A 16,643-nucleotide genomic window follows, 5' to 3' on the forward strand; every position below is an offset into this window, starting at 1 on the left:
ATATAGAAGTCACTGTACAGTTAAAGTTTAGTTAAAGTTAGTTAAGTAGGTATGTGATTACAGACATAACCTTTGTGTTGGCAGTGACACCTCAAACAAATATGTACACATGCGTTGTATGTTTTTTCCATTGAACAAACATTTACTCTGTACTTAAGTGTGAGCCCAGGTGATAAAAGAAATAAACCGGAACCAGAGATTGCTGTACCAAAATAAATTTATTTACAATGCATGGAATTAAAGCCTTGCAATAGGGGGCTTAAATGCAGGTCAGAGTAAAAGAGGGATGTAGGCAAATTGCACAAATAACACAAAGAAATGAACAAACTTGCAGAATAGACAATATAGCCAGGTGACATGGTATGAAAATATGTCGGCAAATTATGAATAAACCACCAGTACATCCATAATATGAAACAATTCAAAGCTAAACTTGAAACTAAAAAAACAGAATCACCATAATATATAAATGAAAACTTTTCAAACATAATCCATGTTAAATAAATAACTTGCTAAACAAAAAGGAACACAGTCCTTTTCCCTAGTTAAAGACATACAGGGGTGGGTATGAATCTATATTGATAAAATAGCCATGGTACATTAAAAGTGGCTGACAGGTTAAATTTGCAGGTGAGACTGCATAGAAGCATTTATGGCAAGTACAAAATTACCAGAAGACAAAGCATCATCATCGTAATAAATACAATCAGGGCTCACAGGATTTTATATACCGTAACATTTGTTCATAAAAATATAGGCCATCACAGGAAAAGTAATAATCAACACCATTCATACATCAAAATATGGACCTCCATGTCCATCCCAACATGTAAATGCACACATTCCAAAAAATACAAGGGACTGAAATCTGTTTAAAAGTGTTTCCATTATGTTTAAGCTCCTTTTTATGGCTGAAGGGCCTAAACAACCGCTTCAAGCCTTAGTCCCCCACTGAACATGTGAACTCTTAACAAACACATTGTCAATCATTTAACAAATCTTTTATTTCTACACTTTCACTTTAAGTCTTGCTTTTAAACACAGTTATTGAAAAAAGAGGGATCCTACCAAATCAAACACCAAACCAACGCTGACCTCATGTGTGCTCGATGCAGGAAAAAAGGCCAGGTGAGGTTCCCACCCCCTTTTATAGACCCCTCCCCTTTACCTGGTTTGCTGGACTTCCTGTTACCTCTCATTCCACTCAAGTGTCTACTACTACTACTCCATTACCATCGGATAACTTTACTAGTTACCTTACAATTTCAGATTGTTCTACAAAACATAATCACCAAACAAATTGTCCTCTTTAATTTTATGTAAAGATTATTTATTTCATTTGATTTTTTCATTTATTTGTTTATTTGACAGGGACAATGCTCATTAATCAACAGCCAAATGACTGTAAATGAGCTCAACAGGCTAATCTTCAGGCAGTCGGTAGTCTAATGTGCACATATCTGATTATCAACAAGCCATTTCTTCAGCTCACCAATAAAAGAACGATAAGGACTTTATTAGACTTTTGAAATCCCCATGGAGAGATTTCACAAGCTATTAAAATTCAATTTGAGTAAAAGTAATTAAAATTGATTTAGCCCCACCTTTACCAGCTTCAGTAATCAGATACATAATAAAACATTTATAATTTACATTGTTAGCAAAATACAACATCCTGCATATTGAATACTTTTAGTTTTGGCTCTTTCCATGCCAATACTTTTGAAAGAATAACCCTTAGAATAACCTGTGTTTACACTGTGCTATTCCCTTGAGTAATTCTTCCATCACTGCTGAATCATAAAAAAATAATACTGCGTGGAGCTGAACCAAACCCTTTCAAAATAGGTGGAGAGACAAATGGACACTTCTGTTGGGGTGTATAACTCAGCGGCCTGGCGACTGTGAGACTGAGGGAACCCAGGCAATTACAGCCATGTTAAAGAAAAGGACCATTATGTACAAAATATATAGCAGTCGGTGGTGTTACGGGTTATGTCCTCTTGGGTTGCCAAATAAATCTCCAATATCCAATTTCAGGCACAAATACCAGTAGAGCAGGTAATCAAAATACTTCAACCGTGGAGGACTGAAACACTGTACGTGCTTTTATTACAACTGGTGACATACAAGGGGGGGACTTTCATTTCGGTTATTTCTCATGGAGCGGTCACATATGCAGTACAACCTGTTCAACAGCGCCACCGAGAGGAGAAATAAAACTGTGAAACACATGGTCCTCACCACACAGCAGCTGACTCACTCATTGCATTGGATCATGGAAGTGATGTGTTGATTCAACTCTGGAATTTACATATAATAAATATATAAACTATTTTAGTGCTTGTTGAATTTTAGCTCACAATAAATGATCCACTGCTGCATCTGAAGTGAACAAGGTTCTTGTTAATTCTACTCCAACACATGTGACAGTTAAATTCTTACACTTTTTACTTGGAAAGACGTTATGTACGGTACAAAACAAATTTTGAAATACAATTTATCGAATAAAAAAAAAAAAAATCATCTTTTCAATTTACTTGTCATTAATTGAGCATTAAATCTGGCAGCACTGTGAGGATTTTGACTTTTCTATTTATAAATTTACTTTTATTTCATTAGTTTTAAAATTAAGTAAAATTTTTAGTATTCTTTTTAATATATTTTTTGTCATTCTAATGCAGGTTTTTACAATAAGCCTGTTTAAATTCAAAAGAAAATATATTTCTTGCTGTGGGATTTGTTTGCACTTGTTTCAAGAAAATAGTTTTCAAGACCCAATTACATTATGTAACATGTATAAACAGCATTTAAGCTGCTTTTTCCTATGTAATGAGTATTTCTACTTTTGATGATGCGAGTACATTTTGCTGATAAAACTTCTGTAATTACACTTCAGAAAGATAACAGGACTTTTACTTTTTGCTTTAGTACATATGTTTGACCAAAAAATCAAACCAACACCAAAACATTAACCAGCTCTTTCTACTTTATTGACAAAGAGATGCACAATGACTGCCGGTGCTCGTTCATTTCTGGGGAATGAGTTCTACTTGGTCATGACTCCTGTGTGTCGCTCTTACTCCCTTTCAAGCGGAGGAAAACACTTCAAACTTTGACATGAGTGGAATTGAGAAGTAGGAACAAAAATCACTAGTGCTGACACAGTCAAATCCCTTCAGTGTGTTCCGTTGTTGGAGGACAACCACCGACAGATTCCAGTTTATTCAGATTACTCAGCACAAAGGGCATCGACATCAGAGCACAACACAAGAGATGCAACTGTGAAAGAATCAACCGACATCCTGGTGTTTTATTGTTTTCCCTTTAGACCTTTAAAGCTCGATATGCGAGGTCAGTATACACTTTAATAGAGTTGTACTTGTATACCAAGAGAAAGAGACAATCTGCATACACCAACGTGGAAAAGACTTCTAGCTTTTATCGGCATCATCAGTCAAGAAATTTACACATAGCTTCGTTTGTAATAATCAGTATTGCAACACTCCCACGTAGGAAAAATGCAGGCTTTATAAAGAATTTTGCATAAATAATAATAAACTAAATAAAACACAGGTAAAACAAAATGACTTCACTGAGACGAGACACATGACAGATTACAGCTAATGCTATATATTTTTTCCTCCGGAATGAATGTATGGTAATTTCTGAGTAGGTGTTCCAGATTCTGCTACTGATTCTGAAAATGACGCGAGGTTCAAAACAAACGAAAGTCTGACAGATAATCTTGGCTCAAAAGTTGGGGAAACTGCTTCACTCAAAAATCACTGTTCAACACCACACAGATTCTCAGATGAGAGATATTAATTGAAGAAGAAGAAGAAGAAGAAGAAGAAGAAGAGGCGTCAGGTCTCAGTCTTCAATCCTCCCGTCCAAGATGCTTTCGAAGGTGAAGGGGAGGAATTTGAAGCCCTGGCCTGAGTAAAACTTGTTCTGGAACTCCACCCTGCAGAGAAAATAAAGATCTGATTAAAAAACAATGCCCAGGAAGCCTGTCACACAATAACACAGTCAGGCAGTGATGACTTTCAGGTTGGGAATTGCTGAGTACAGGGATTGTAGCCGATGACCCTTGCTCCTCATTCCACAGTCTGCACCCACCTGCACCCTCTCATGTCTACAGCTCTGCTCCTGGACCCAGATACCTAAGCCTCTTCCACTCTGGAAAGTGATCGGGCTCTATTTTTAAAAAGGCCAATGCTAAGTGATGGCTGGTTGACCTTTTAACTGAGGAGCCACAGATACCTGCCATTCCATAGCCTGTCAGTTCTGTACATAACTTCCTGTGCGTTTCCTTGCAAAAAAGCTCAGATGGTGCCGTGTTCAAAATGACAAATAAGTAATTCGTAACATTAAGTTAATAATTTTCAAGTCTTATCCGTGTTTGTTTTTAATCCCATAGATATAATTACATTCTTTTTAAATTGTAAACACTAGCTTAGCAGAAATGATGCATACACTGCAAAATAGTACATTTGATGGTTAAGTTCTCCATGATTCCTCAGCTAGTGCTTAAATCTTTTCACGTTTTCGGACATGAACTATGAAAAATGTCCATAAAAACACCTCTTCTTCCAGTTTTGCATCCCTTGTGTGTTAGAAACATCATCACCGCGCCAACTCGATAGCTGTGAATTTTCCTGCTGTATTCTCACATGGGCTAACTAAGATATTTTGTGGACATTTTACTAGTGGGTGGCAAGAAAACTTTGAGGAAATGTAACTGAGTAACTGACACTGAAGTTTGTGTTCTCACATACAGCCCTTCTGGAAAATGTCTGGACTTCATTGCTGTCTGAAAGCAGCTTAATAGAGATGAGCACTTAAAAGTGGAGAGATTTGTCCTTTGACTAATGAAAACTTAAGTGTTGTCCACCTCATCGGCAAACAGATTCTAAAAATCCTGCACAAATCATGCATCCAATCATCAAATTATTTCAAGAGCCATATAAAAGCTATGATGGGTTATTATTTCAGCTTCCCTGTGCTCAAAATTACATCCAATTGTCCTTGAAGCCCATTTGGTGAAAGCTGAATCACCCAGCATTCTTGTATAAAGGACAATTATAGAGGAGTGGCTGCAGCACAGGCATGCTCTGTAAATGTGCCAGTGGATTATGAACCCAGGATGACATTCAACAAAGCCAGACAAAGACAGTTATGAGGGGACAACAAAGACTTGTCTGTGCTACACTGAGGAGACTGCAAACACAACATAAATGGAAAAGACAACACTGACATGAGCCAAACATGTTCCAGGTCCCCAGCCAGGAAAGAGTTTGAGTGATGGGCAATGGGAGTTTTTGATTTCTAAATAGGACACAGCCAAATTGACTGGCAGACGATTAGAAAATGATAATTGACATCGGTCTCTAAAAATCCAAATTGGTCCAGCTCTACTGGATATTAGAACTACACAATCTATATTTTCTAAGTTCGAAAGTTGAAAGACAGAAGATTAAATGGTGACCAATTTTATGAATTCACTCATAAACAGAACAGGTTACCTCTCATTTGTATTATATCCATTTCTGTGCACCCTGGGATGCTCCACTGAGAACCAGTAAAGTTAAAAAACCTCTTGCCTGCAGATGGCGCTACAGCTCTGCAGTTTGCAGTGCTTACGGTCATGCAGCTCATCTTTAACAAGTTACAACAGAACAACTCCACAGATGTCGCACATGGAACTGTGATTGAAGTTTATATTAAATATGAAAATATATAATATACACATATAAAAAACTATTTGAGGACAAATGCAAAAGCTTACCAGTGCAGTCGCAGTGCATGCAGGAAGGCTGACAGACCCTCCATAATGAGGAGGATGGCAACTGTGAGAACAGCAAAGAAGTAAAAGACTATGGCCAGGAGGATGAAACCTGCAAGGTTGTTGGAAGAAAGGCCAATGTGCATCACCATGGTCCACAGCACCTCCGACAGCTCTGCACATGAGAGAACACACAGATGTCACTGCTCAGATAAACTTGGAGGTGCATGCATTTCATTTGAATGCAGACAGAGTTTATTTCCCTTCATAAAATGTCTGTGTATTGCCTCTTTAATTAAGCAAGGATAAAGGATGTGTACTTACGTGCATGAGCCAGACTGAGGGCCCAGAGCCTCAGATAGGAAGCGGTGTTTGAGATGCAGCCCAGGCAGTACTCTATGGTATGGATCGCCTGATGTACTGCGACATCCGCAAAGTTAAACTATGGGACATAACAAGACATCAAATCAAAACATTACTGTATGTCAGCATGAAACTCTGGAAAACAACATCTCTGGGTCCTGAGGTCCATACAGAAGGAGCCGCTTCATTGTATTTACATGATCATTCAGGTAATTGAAGCTAAATTAGAAGATGCACCGTCGTCTTAACACCCTGTGAACCCAAAGAACCAGCCGCTACCAAACACCGACTAATACAGACAGCAGAAACAGCTAAGAGCAGAAGACAGTGGAGGACAAAATACGAAGCGAGGGACAGAAAGGGACAGAATTGGCTCCACATGCACTTTGACAAGACAAGGGGATAGGTTGCAGGGTGGGGGTGTAGCACGGGCTCCTGTCCTACCTCTTCCTCTTCACGGGCCTTGAAAGCAGGTGACAAAAGGCAACTCTTGGTTATTGGCAGCACACAGACACACACAGATGGAGAGAAAGACATGAGTAAATAGAACAGTGATGAGAGAAATCCGTTACACACATTTAAATAGAAACAAGAGGAACCAAACATTAAAGAATGACACGTCTGCTCACACTTTAAGTCAGCGCATTTGGAGTTACACTAGAAGGGCATACCTCCATTATGGCTAAAACACCCTGTCTCGCAATGTTAAAGAAAAGTCGATTTATCCAGATCTGCTCCAAAATGTAACGGGTTCTTCATCGGGCCATGAAATTTCATCAGGTAATTACAACACTTACACCTTACACTTACAAAAGTGTCAACAAATGTGAATGGATGGAAGAAACTATGAAACCACGTAAACATCAAAGACAGCATTTGAAATGACTAAGGAAGGAGTGAACCATATTTTAAAAACTGACACACATTGGAGCTCGTTAAACCTTCTCTTGTCAGACCAGACTTTAATCCATAATTGATGTTTTGGATTGATTTGACACAGTGGAAGTGGAGACGTGAGGTATCGATTTCTGTTTCCGACCATGTCTGAGTGACTGAATTATTCAAAGACGTGAGTAGATCGTATAACCTCAGTAAGTGTCGTTACTCCTGCCTTGTGGCCGAGAAAAGGAGACAATTTCCAAGGAGACGGCATTACAGACGAGTCTTTATTTATTAATCTTTTTACCTCAGGTTCTTCGTCAGAGTGCTGCGAGAGCTGGTCATGCTGGATGATTTCAGCCTCGTCCTCAGTGGGCCCGTTGCCCACCCTGATCCCTCCAAAGTTCTGGGTACCCTGTCACACAAGATGGGTAAAGTAATATCTTTTTTTTTTTATTGTTTACTATATATTAAAATATTTTAAGTCGATGCAGGTCTGTTTCATCTTACCAAATTTTTCCGCCACAAGTACTGCCTCCGCAGAATCAGAGTTTTCACTATTAACATGCAGGGAACACATGCCAGGGCGATAACCAGTAAGAGTGATTGTACAACCGCCTACACAAAAAGAAAAAAAAGGACAGTGATTTTTCTGTGGTTCATTTGAGGACAAAAGAATGGATGGAACGTAACCAACATGTGTATCCAACCTGTCCGCTGTAGAGTGGTTTGTTACTGGGGTCGTTGTAGTTGAAGAGGAACATGTTGATAAAGGCAATGAGGAGACTGGGAGCATCCCTGGATGTGTGTACGTTGTATGCGATCCACTTATAGAAGATCAGTATCACGAGGTAGCCAAACAAACTGGACATGAAGACGATCTCCGGGATGAATCCCAAGTAGATGTTCAGGGGCTTCTGGAAATAACTGAAGAAAAACACAGACAATTATGCACAGGCAATTATGCACTTCTTCAAACAGGAACAAACAACAAGGATTCATGTTGATGGAAAAACTCACAGGTGGTTGAAGAGACTGAGAGATATTCCAAAGAGCATGTGAAATACTCCCAGGATCACAGACATCTTCATCTTGAAGGAATTCAGGAATGTCAGCTTGTTGGTCGCAATGTTCCATATCTGAGATGATCAAGTTACATAAAATGGCACAATTAGCAATACCAACAATTGTTAGATCACCATGATGTTACATGGCTTGTCTGTACAAAGCAGAATTATTGGAAAACATATTTAAATAATCACCGGATCGATGCCGATGGGGTATGGCCCCCTGAACACTCCATCTATCGATGGGTCCAGCTGCAAAACTTTATTGCCTTCAAGTGTTTCAACCCTGAACAGATGAAAACACAAATCAGATATCTGACTTGAACGGCCACACAGCTACAACAGTCACTGGGTAATAGCACCAGTCAGTCATCGTCAGGGACACTTACGTCCAGTTGCCTCCTACTCGAGCGTCAAACATTGGCCTGACGCTCCAGCCAGAGCCGAACACGTTGAGGGACTTGGAGAAGCAGTCGTTGTAAATGATGCCCGTGTAGACAGAGAAGATTCCCATCAGCAGGATTATGTAGCGCCCTGCAAACACCATGCTGAACATCTGCCCCAAAGCAGAAGAAAGATATATCAACATATACAGTACATAAGTACTGAGATTGAAAAAAAAGCTCTATCTCTGCAATCATGAGCATAAATCCAAAGAAGCACCAGGTCTTTCACAGCTCGGGGGGGTTAGTCTTTCACCTGTAAAGATGGTGTATGACTGGTGAGATGGGAATGACGGGATCCATACCTCATTATCGTTCTTATCGGCCATTAGCCTGCGCTCTCTCAACACAAGGTACAGGGCGGCACAGGTCATGAGCACCCCGTGGCCAAGGTCACCAAACATGACCGCAAAAAGGAAAGGGAAGGTGATGATGGTGTATGGCGCTGGAGACGAGGCGGCAGGGAGGCAGGCATCACATGAGAGGGAGGTGGTGTGGGGAGTGAAAACAACAAATGAGTGACACGCATTATGAAACACGTCACAACAAGGTGATAATGGATGAGGCGGCAGCTGAGGCCAGAAAGCCTGTCAGTGACTGGAGTTTAATACTGCAGGCAGCTGAGTAAACAGACCTTTTCATGAACAAAAACCTGCCTCAGACGACAAGGATAACGCTGAGGATCTAAATATGACCGGAATGACAGTGTGGCACGTTCTCACCAGGGTTGATCTCTCGGTAGCTGCCAATCCCATAGGCATCGACAATGTTTTGAAAGCCGGAGGTGAACTTGTTCGTCTTGTTAAAGGTGGGTGGGGTCTGCTTAGACTGCATTCTGTTGAGAATGGAAGGCACAGTGGAGCCGCTTTTTTCCTGCAGTGCAGAAAACAATGTCGCAAAAAGGCGTGGTTATGTCAGACATACATTTTATTTTAACAGAAATCTTCTTCCGTTCCTTTTTAATCTCATGCAACAAACAGCAATTTCAAGAGTGAGGAAGTTATGTGATCGGCACAACATATGATGGAGATATATTAAAATGATGCTCTGAGAATACTGACATCTAACTGCACAGAAATAAGAGATATCCTGCTTCTTTCTCACTTCATATGATTTAGGGTTTTACAGCCCATTGTTCCTTGGAACCAGTACCAGTGCACCCCCTCATGGCAACAGTATTTCCTGATGGCAGTTGCCTCTGCCACAGTCCAAAATTTATTTACCACACGTTTGAGAACCATGACTTTAGAGTTTCAATGTACTGCCTTGGCCTCTCCACTCCTCAATCAAGCACGTGCTAGAAAAACAAGCTCTTCAGTCTGGTTCTGTTTTATTTAAGTTAGACACAGCGAAGCTTGAATCTGTCTGAATGAATTATCATTATATTATAATTATTATCTAAGAAAAAAAACAGCCCTTTGTGTCAATAAACTATGAGTTAAACTTAGTAAAGGGAGGAAAGTCTCTATTTACTGCTGCTCAGTTACTCACCGTCCCCCTGCGCAGGGCAAACTGGATGGAGTCCATGTCAGAGACGGGACACCACACCTCAGCGATCAGACACTTCTGAGTGACGTCGATGTTGCAGAGGTTGAGGGTGTGGTAGACGGCCTTCATCTTCCTCACCTTGATGAACCACACTCTGACTGTCTTGGCTGCAGCCTGCAGGACCCTCTGCCTGTGATCCTCTGTCTGGTTCAGCACCTTTAGGGACAGACAAGAGCCAAGTTGGTCAATGTCTGAAAAAATACTTTACATGGTTGTATTATAAGATTGTATTATCAGATTTTGTAGCTTATTTTGTTGCATGACTTATGTGGATTTGTCTTTAAGGTGTTATTAAACATGAACTCCGGAACTTCCAGGGCTCAGCACATATCTGAAAGATCATTGTTATTGCTGCCTATCAGGGTCATCAGATCATTTAGATTTTAACAAATCAAATCATTAAACATTTGTCATCTAAGAATCTTTTTAAATAGAGTCACAGCTGTGCAGATTGTAATGTATACGACGACCAAAAAAGGCTATCATAAGAAGAAAACTAAAAATAGCAGCAATGAATCACACATTCCTCGATATTCATAGAAAGGGTTTACATTTACTGGCATGATTAGGAAACAGTAACAGGCCACTTGAACTGTGCTGTCTGCCCACAGGCACGGTTTTCCCTGCTGTCGAGAGGCTTAATGGGCCACACACATTGCTGACCGCTGGCCAAATAGCTCCACTTTCTTCATCTTCAATGCCATTCTGTCATTCCACGTAGCCCACGTAGCGACAAGCATAACACTGCATCCACAAACACCAAGACACATACATACATGCATACAGGAGGCATGCCAAGCACCATGTAACTGAGTCATACAAGCTGTTACGGAAATGGTCGGTGATCTCACAATATTTGAGGATATCCTACTTGAACAAACCTGACACAGCTGGTTGACTGAGTTTAGGAGCATATGAGAGACTTGGGCCAAAAACAGCCAATTTAAAGTCCCATAAATCATACAATCTAATATTTTCTATGGAGGTATCATTTGTGCAACATATATCTAATAAATGTACTTCTTATGAGAAGCATATCTGGCTTAGACGTTTGTCTGAGAGCAAAATGAAAAGAGCAGATCACTTCCTGTCTTATGTAATTTCCTCTACCGACTCACTGTGATGTAAAAAACAAGCAGAAGCAAAAACAGTGTGTGGGTGTTTTCCCTGACAGTGCATTTACCATTTGCAGGTCATCAATGCGAGCATTCACTCCTGCTAACATCTCTTTCCTCTCCTGCGGTGTTTCTGGGCAAGGGTACAAAGTGGCTCTGAAGCTAAGGACAGATGAAGGATTACAGATGAGGATATGTCGGCTGAGAACACTTGATAAACTTGTTTTGTACAGGTGTAAAATGTTGCTGATTCACTCACCCCTCACAGATCTTCTTGACTCTATTCTTCAGCTGGTCTCCCTGGAAGAAGATGATGAAGACAGACTTGTGGACCTGGTCGCCCTGTGGGGAAAAGAAATTGGAGTTTGGTAGCAGAACAGTGAAGCATGTACCATATCTGACCACGCTTACAGGCTACAAATCATTTTGTTTATTAAATGAACTGACCGTGGTCGGGTCCTCCAGAGGTTCTTCAATGTCTGCCTGCTTCAGGAAGACGTTTCCTCTGCAAACTCTCCAGAGCATCCTCTCAAATGTGGGGATACGTTCTCTGCCAATGACTCCAGCTACAAATCTATAACGAACCAAACATCACTTGTTACTAGTTCCCTTGGCTGGTATGGATAAAATACAACTTAAAGGCCCCATTAAATGAAAAAATTATAATCCTGTGTCTCTGTTTTTATTGTTATCGCTTATCAAAAAATATATCATCCCCATCTTTACTCTTCCACGATTTCAACAGTTTTTTAATTTCCATTAAAATTCCATCTATATCTTGTGTATTTTTACACAAAAACATTAAAATATGTGCAATATGTCCTCTGACATCCATCCTAAAATATTTTACATGGATGAAAATGTATTATATATATATATTAACCAGGTCATTGCGGTTTTCCCGACATTAAAAGACAGGTTGGGTTTGTTTTATCTGTCTACTAAAGGACGCTCTTCTTTATTCTGTGAATGTTCTGAACCGATTTTCACTTCAGGTGACCTTTGTTGTCTGTCTAAGCTTTCTGGCATGAGCTGGTGTGTGGGAGTTGATTGGCTGGTTCTAACAGTTTAGACACAGATGGCACAGAATGGAAATCACAAACAGAAAAGCTTAATCTTTTACATGACAAAATTCCACATAAGTGGACTCACCCCAGTCTGAGAGGAGTCCCTCTGATAACCTCACTGGGATCCAGGGGGGAGGCTGATTCCTCCAGTAAACTGGGATCCTCCATCTGGATGAAAGTCAGTTAAATCATCAGCTAGGATGGCAACATATTCACTTATGCCACAGCATTGCCAGACACACATACACATGAACAGTGCTAATATAATACATCTAATATACCTCAGACATTTCTCACATAAAGGTAATGAGATTTGGACAGAAGGAAGATAATGAGCCAGGGTTTGTTTACAGCAAAGATAGTGAACTTCACCGGTTAATGGCTGAACAGACACAGCGCGTTATTGGATTAATGATTCACCTCATTCTAAGCTCATAACAACTTGTAAAAGACCATTTGGCATTGTAAGTTCACACAGGTTTGCTTGTGAAGGCAGTGAAGTGGAATTGAAGTGGGGCAAAGGTGGAAAGGAAGGAATTTTACTTAAAAGACAAATGAACAGAGTACACTGTGCTGAGCCTTAATAAAGTGCTATACAGCAGTGCTATTACAGCTTAATAAGTGATGTGAATAGATTTGGTCATGTGAGCAAATAAAGAATCATGAGAACTAAAACCCTTTGCCAAATCAAGCAGCAATAAATGTCCCTTTGTGTGCGTGTTAATCAGCATAGACATCAGCAGGTATGCAAAACTGAGATGAGTTTCGGTTGAAATTTGTACCCGTAACCATAGATAACTAGACAAATTTCACTTCTCTTTCAGGCGACCACAACATTAAACAACTCTCATTGAAGCTGACCTCGTCGAAGAACTGTTGCGTGCGACGCAGAATGTGTTTGAGCTCTGTCAGTTCCAAGTAGTTCTTTTTTAGGGCCTCTTGGTTGGTGTTTATTTCCTTCAGCTCATTCTCGAGCTTCTCGTATGTGGCCTGTGGAGAGACGTTCAGAGAGGTGAGTAGCAGGAAGCAGTGGATGATAGAGATCACTGTTTATCTTGTAGAGAGATTGAGAGCAGTCACCTCCATGTCGATCATGTCCCTCGGAAAGGGGACTTCTGGGTTTTCTCCAGTGTCAATGATTTCGATGTTTGCCTTCTTTATTTCTTTCTCCACAAATCCTGTAAGTGAGAATTAAAAAGGTGAAAAGAAGGGTACAGGCGTGCATAGAGTTGTTTTATGCTGAATAAAGAATCTCTCCTTATAAGCATAAGGGGCTGCCTGTATGAGTGGCAGCAATTTTTTATGTCCACCCACGAATTCAAGCAAAAACACAGAAGCTTCTGACTGACAGGGGTTGGGGCTGGAGATGGGACTGACAGGGCTGGCAAAAACATAATTTATATCATGACTGTCCAGTGGCCCACCAGGATTTGTCTCTATATATCCATTTTGATCATTACCTTTAAGATACAAGCTACATCGCAAAGTTTCATACAGCTGCCAGGCTCAGGATGCGTCTAATCCTCCTCCCCTTGACATTTTTTATCCTTTCAGATATATACTGACCTTATGTACGGCCTCTATGGAAACCACCTGAAGGAAATCTGTCAGTGATTGAGAGCTTAAATCTCAGTGCAAAGGCAAGTGCTCTAAGTTCACTTACTCAGTTTGCGATCCATCTCTTCACATCGTCGCACTTCATTAACAAACTTTCTCTGGAACACGTTCACATCAGGATTTAGCTGCGAGGAAAAAGAACGTAATTCAAGGTCAAGCAACACAACATGGACTGTCATGTTTGCAAAGAAATGACAGTTAAGAAATACTATAATTGTGCTCCAGTAACATTTGTATCAGAGTAGGTGTTAGACCAAGTACACACACTTTCATTAACAACCTAAGCGGCTCCAGACCCTGTGACTAAATAATACAATAAAACAACCTTTCCATTGATGTTAGAGTATAACAATAAACTTTAAAAAAGGTTTAAAAAAACAAATTCTTTCTTAAGATTTAATACTGTTTTTTTTTTTCATTGGTGAAGTGTAACTTGATCATATGAATAAAACACCACTGTGGATGCACGGACCTACTCTTGTTAAAGCCCAACCTATACTCTAGCACAAAGCTTCTCTCAGGGCTCGTCAGGAATGGGCTTTCTCATGCGTGGAATGAAGGGTCAGCTGTGAGCACATGATGAACATGGTGCAGAAGGCATGCACTTTCTCAACAGTTTTACTGATGTGATCATCTCTACATAACCACAAAGACGTTACGCTTTATGCGTTTTATTCGGTAGAAAATGTCAAGCAGAATCTGAAGTAAATAATGTTTACACTAGTCAATATTACGCTGTTGTTTACATTTTTAAAGATTCATTTTACCCCAATGTATTAGTGCGTTCTACTTATTCAAAATGTAAGTAGTCAAAAATCTACACTCAAAAAATATATTAAATGTCTAAAGATGTGTCTGTGGCCATTTTTTGTTAGTGGCCATGTGAGTGAAAGTAGAGGCCGATGACCAATATCGACTGGAATAATCAGCCGACTGATTTGTTGGTCTGTTTCACAAGTAAACAACTAAGGCGTTATGAAACAGGGGGCGACAGGACGGGATAGAGGTGAACTTACATCACGGAACTGCACCATCCCAATCTCTCCCAGTTCACTGACACAACAGTAGGCAGCTTCGGACTGGAGGAAGAGCTGAGCCAGCGTCATCTCCTCACTTCTGAAGAGTTCCCCCATGTTGCTGAAGGATGTGAGCCCTGCGCCGCTCCCTCGAATCAAGCAGCACCTCTAGAAAACATAATGTTTTACCGTTAGTGGTGAGAATAGAAACCAAACTCTCTTTTCAGTTTCGTTCAACATTCAACACTTTTCTCTATTTGGCGCACAAGTGTCACAACCACTAATGAGGGAGGCCTGTGTCAGTTCTGTGTTAGTTTCGCACAAGTGTGAGAAGATGGCATGTGACTTTAAAAAAAAGAAAAGAAAAATAGAAAAACTGTATTTTAGCCTTCCCCATGCTGATCCCATGATTAGTACAGGAATGTTCTTATGCTTAGGAAGAGTTTGATCTCTGACATCAAAAGACCTGTGTGTACAGTGGATTTTTAATGTGGAAGTAAAGCACAAGTTAGTGATCCTGGCAGGCAGAATGTTATACGTAATACGGTGAAGTTTTCCCAGGATATCCAGCAACATAACCTCCTACTGTAAAAACCACCACACTGGGCTTATCTGTGGATCTGTGGATTACAAGGTAGCATGTGACCTGTAGCTCTCGTAAGCCCCGAGCACATCACGACTGAGTGCACATCCACTGACCTGGCGCTATAACACAGGTTTACATTACCACACCATCACATGCAAGTAATGTAAAATGTAATGTTGGGAAAAACACATTTTGTTAACTGTAAATCTATAAACTGACACATCAGACAGCTACTGACGAGCTCAGCTCACTGACTGCTGCAGCTTCGCCTGTCAAAGCTGGAGGTGCTACAGAGCTACAACAGCTACTGACACATCTACTGACACATTGATGCAACAACACTATGACACATCATGCTAATAACGTAGCATGGCAGAGACAGGGAGTGTTGGCTAATTAGCAGGCGTTAACGTTATTTATCTATAGTAACACACCATTGGGAGTTAGCCCCTGGTTAGCATCCTGGTGGAGCTTCAACATGGAGAACAAGATAAAATGCGACACAACTGGATTTTACTTAATGTGATGTTATTGTGAGATGTTGGTGGTGTCGGTTAGCTAAATTAGCTCACTTAAAGGCGTGAGTTGGCAGTGTAATGAGCTAACATGACGGCTAATGCTAACTTAGCGCACCTGCTCTGTAATATTAGACTGAACCCATTTCATAGCATGAAAGCGACGGTTTCTAGTGTCAGTTAATTGAATTGTTATTCAGCCATATTCTTTTTTCTTTTTTTTTACCTCTGTGTTGTTGCTGTCGGGGTGCAGATCCTCTCTCTCCTCGTCTCTGTCACACTCCGACTTCCGCCCTGGTTTCCTCTTCTCTGTTTGTTGTGGACTGCTCGGTGGTCTGAAGAAAGAGGAAGTGAAGCAGACGCAGAATCACATTGAACACCAGCAGCTCCAGCCCACTTCCGCCGCTTTTATCTTGAAGGTCTGCACCGGAAACATCTATGTGTTTTTATTATGTCCGCCTTGATGCCTGCAGAGGTTCATCGTTTAACAGTGATCACGGGCATTTAGCGCCTCCCAGTGGATTAAGTGCGCAAAACAACCGTAAAAGTATCTATTCGGTTATATGCGTTTGGCATGATGAGTTGTTTTAGAGATTTAGGTGAAAGGGATATATTGGCAGAAATTGAATATAAAGAATT

The 16,643-nt window shown here is 40.5% G+C and overlaps 1 protein-coding gene across 3 annotated transcripts; it reads right to left on the bottom strand.

Annotated features, from left to right (window-relative positions):
* Positions 1-2,971: 2,971 nt before the first annotated feature.
* On the bottom strand, positions 2,972-16,414 carry atp6v0a1a (ATPase H+ transporting V0 subunit a1a). 3 transcript variants are annotated; one of them, XM_034592518.1, is made up of 22 exons: positions 16,231-16,374; positions 14,904-15,071; positions 13,934-14,012; positions 13,351-13,448; positions 13,132-13,260; positions 12,356-12,438; positions 11,651-11,777; positions 11,463-11,545; positions 11,272-11,365; positions 10,032-10,244; positions 9,263-9,413; positions 8,846-8,985; positions 8,487-8,653; positions 8,293-8,383; positions 8,051-8,169; positions 7,741-7,957; positions 7,541-7,648; positions 7,338-7,445; positions 6,596-6,613; positions 6,113-6,230; positions 5,792-5,963; positions 2,972-3,967 (listed from the first exon to the last, which is right to left on the bottom strand). In XM_034592518.1, exons 2-22 carry the CDS (start codon positions 15,018-15,020, stop codon positions 3,874-3,876), a joined length of 2,526 nt encoding a protein of 841 aa, XP_034448409.1. In that variant the 5' UTR covers positions 15,021-15,071; positions 16,231-16,374; the 3' UTR covers positions 2,972-3,873. The 3 variants fall into 3 exon arrangements, with proteins under 3 accessions (XP_034448409.1, XP_034448410.1, XP_034448408.1); XM_034592517.1 differs by having other exon boundaries at positions 2,976-3,967; positions 6,596-6,640; positions 16,231-16,414; XM_034592519.1 differs by lacking the exon at positions 6,596-6,613 and having other exon boundaries at positions 16,231-16,373.
* Between the last annotated feature and the right edge of the window lie 229 nt (positions 16,415-16,643).

Source organism: Hippoglossus hippoglossus, chromosome 8 (assembly GCF_009819705.1).
Source record: "Hippoglossus hippoglossus isolate fHipHip1 chromosome 8, fHipHip1.pri, whole genome shotgun sequence".
In the NCBI taxonomy this organism is placed as follows: Eukaryota; Metazoa; Chordata; class Actinopteri; order Pleuronectiformes; family Pleuronectidae; genus Hippoglossus; species Hippoglossus hippoglossus.

Coding starts and splice junctions, on each gene's coding strand:
- atp6v0a1a (XM_034592517.1), bottom strand. CDS start 15,020: ATGGGGGAACTCTTCAGAAGTGAGGAGATGACGCTGGCTCAGCTCTTC. Junction 11,366..11,462: donor GTCAAGAAGATCTGTGAGGG/GTGAGTGAATCA, acceptor ATCTGTCCTTAG/CTTCAGAGCCACTTTGTACC. Junction 8,986..9,262: donor CTACCGAGAGATCAACCCTG/GTGAGAACGTGC, acceptor CCTCGTCTCCAG/CGCCATACACCATCATCACC.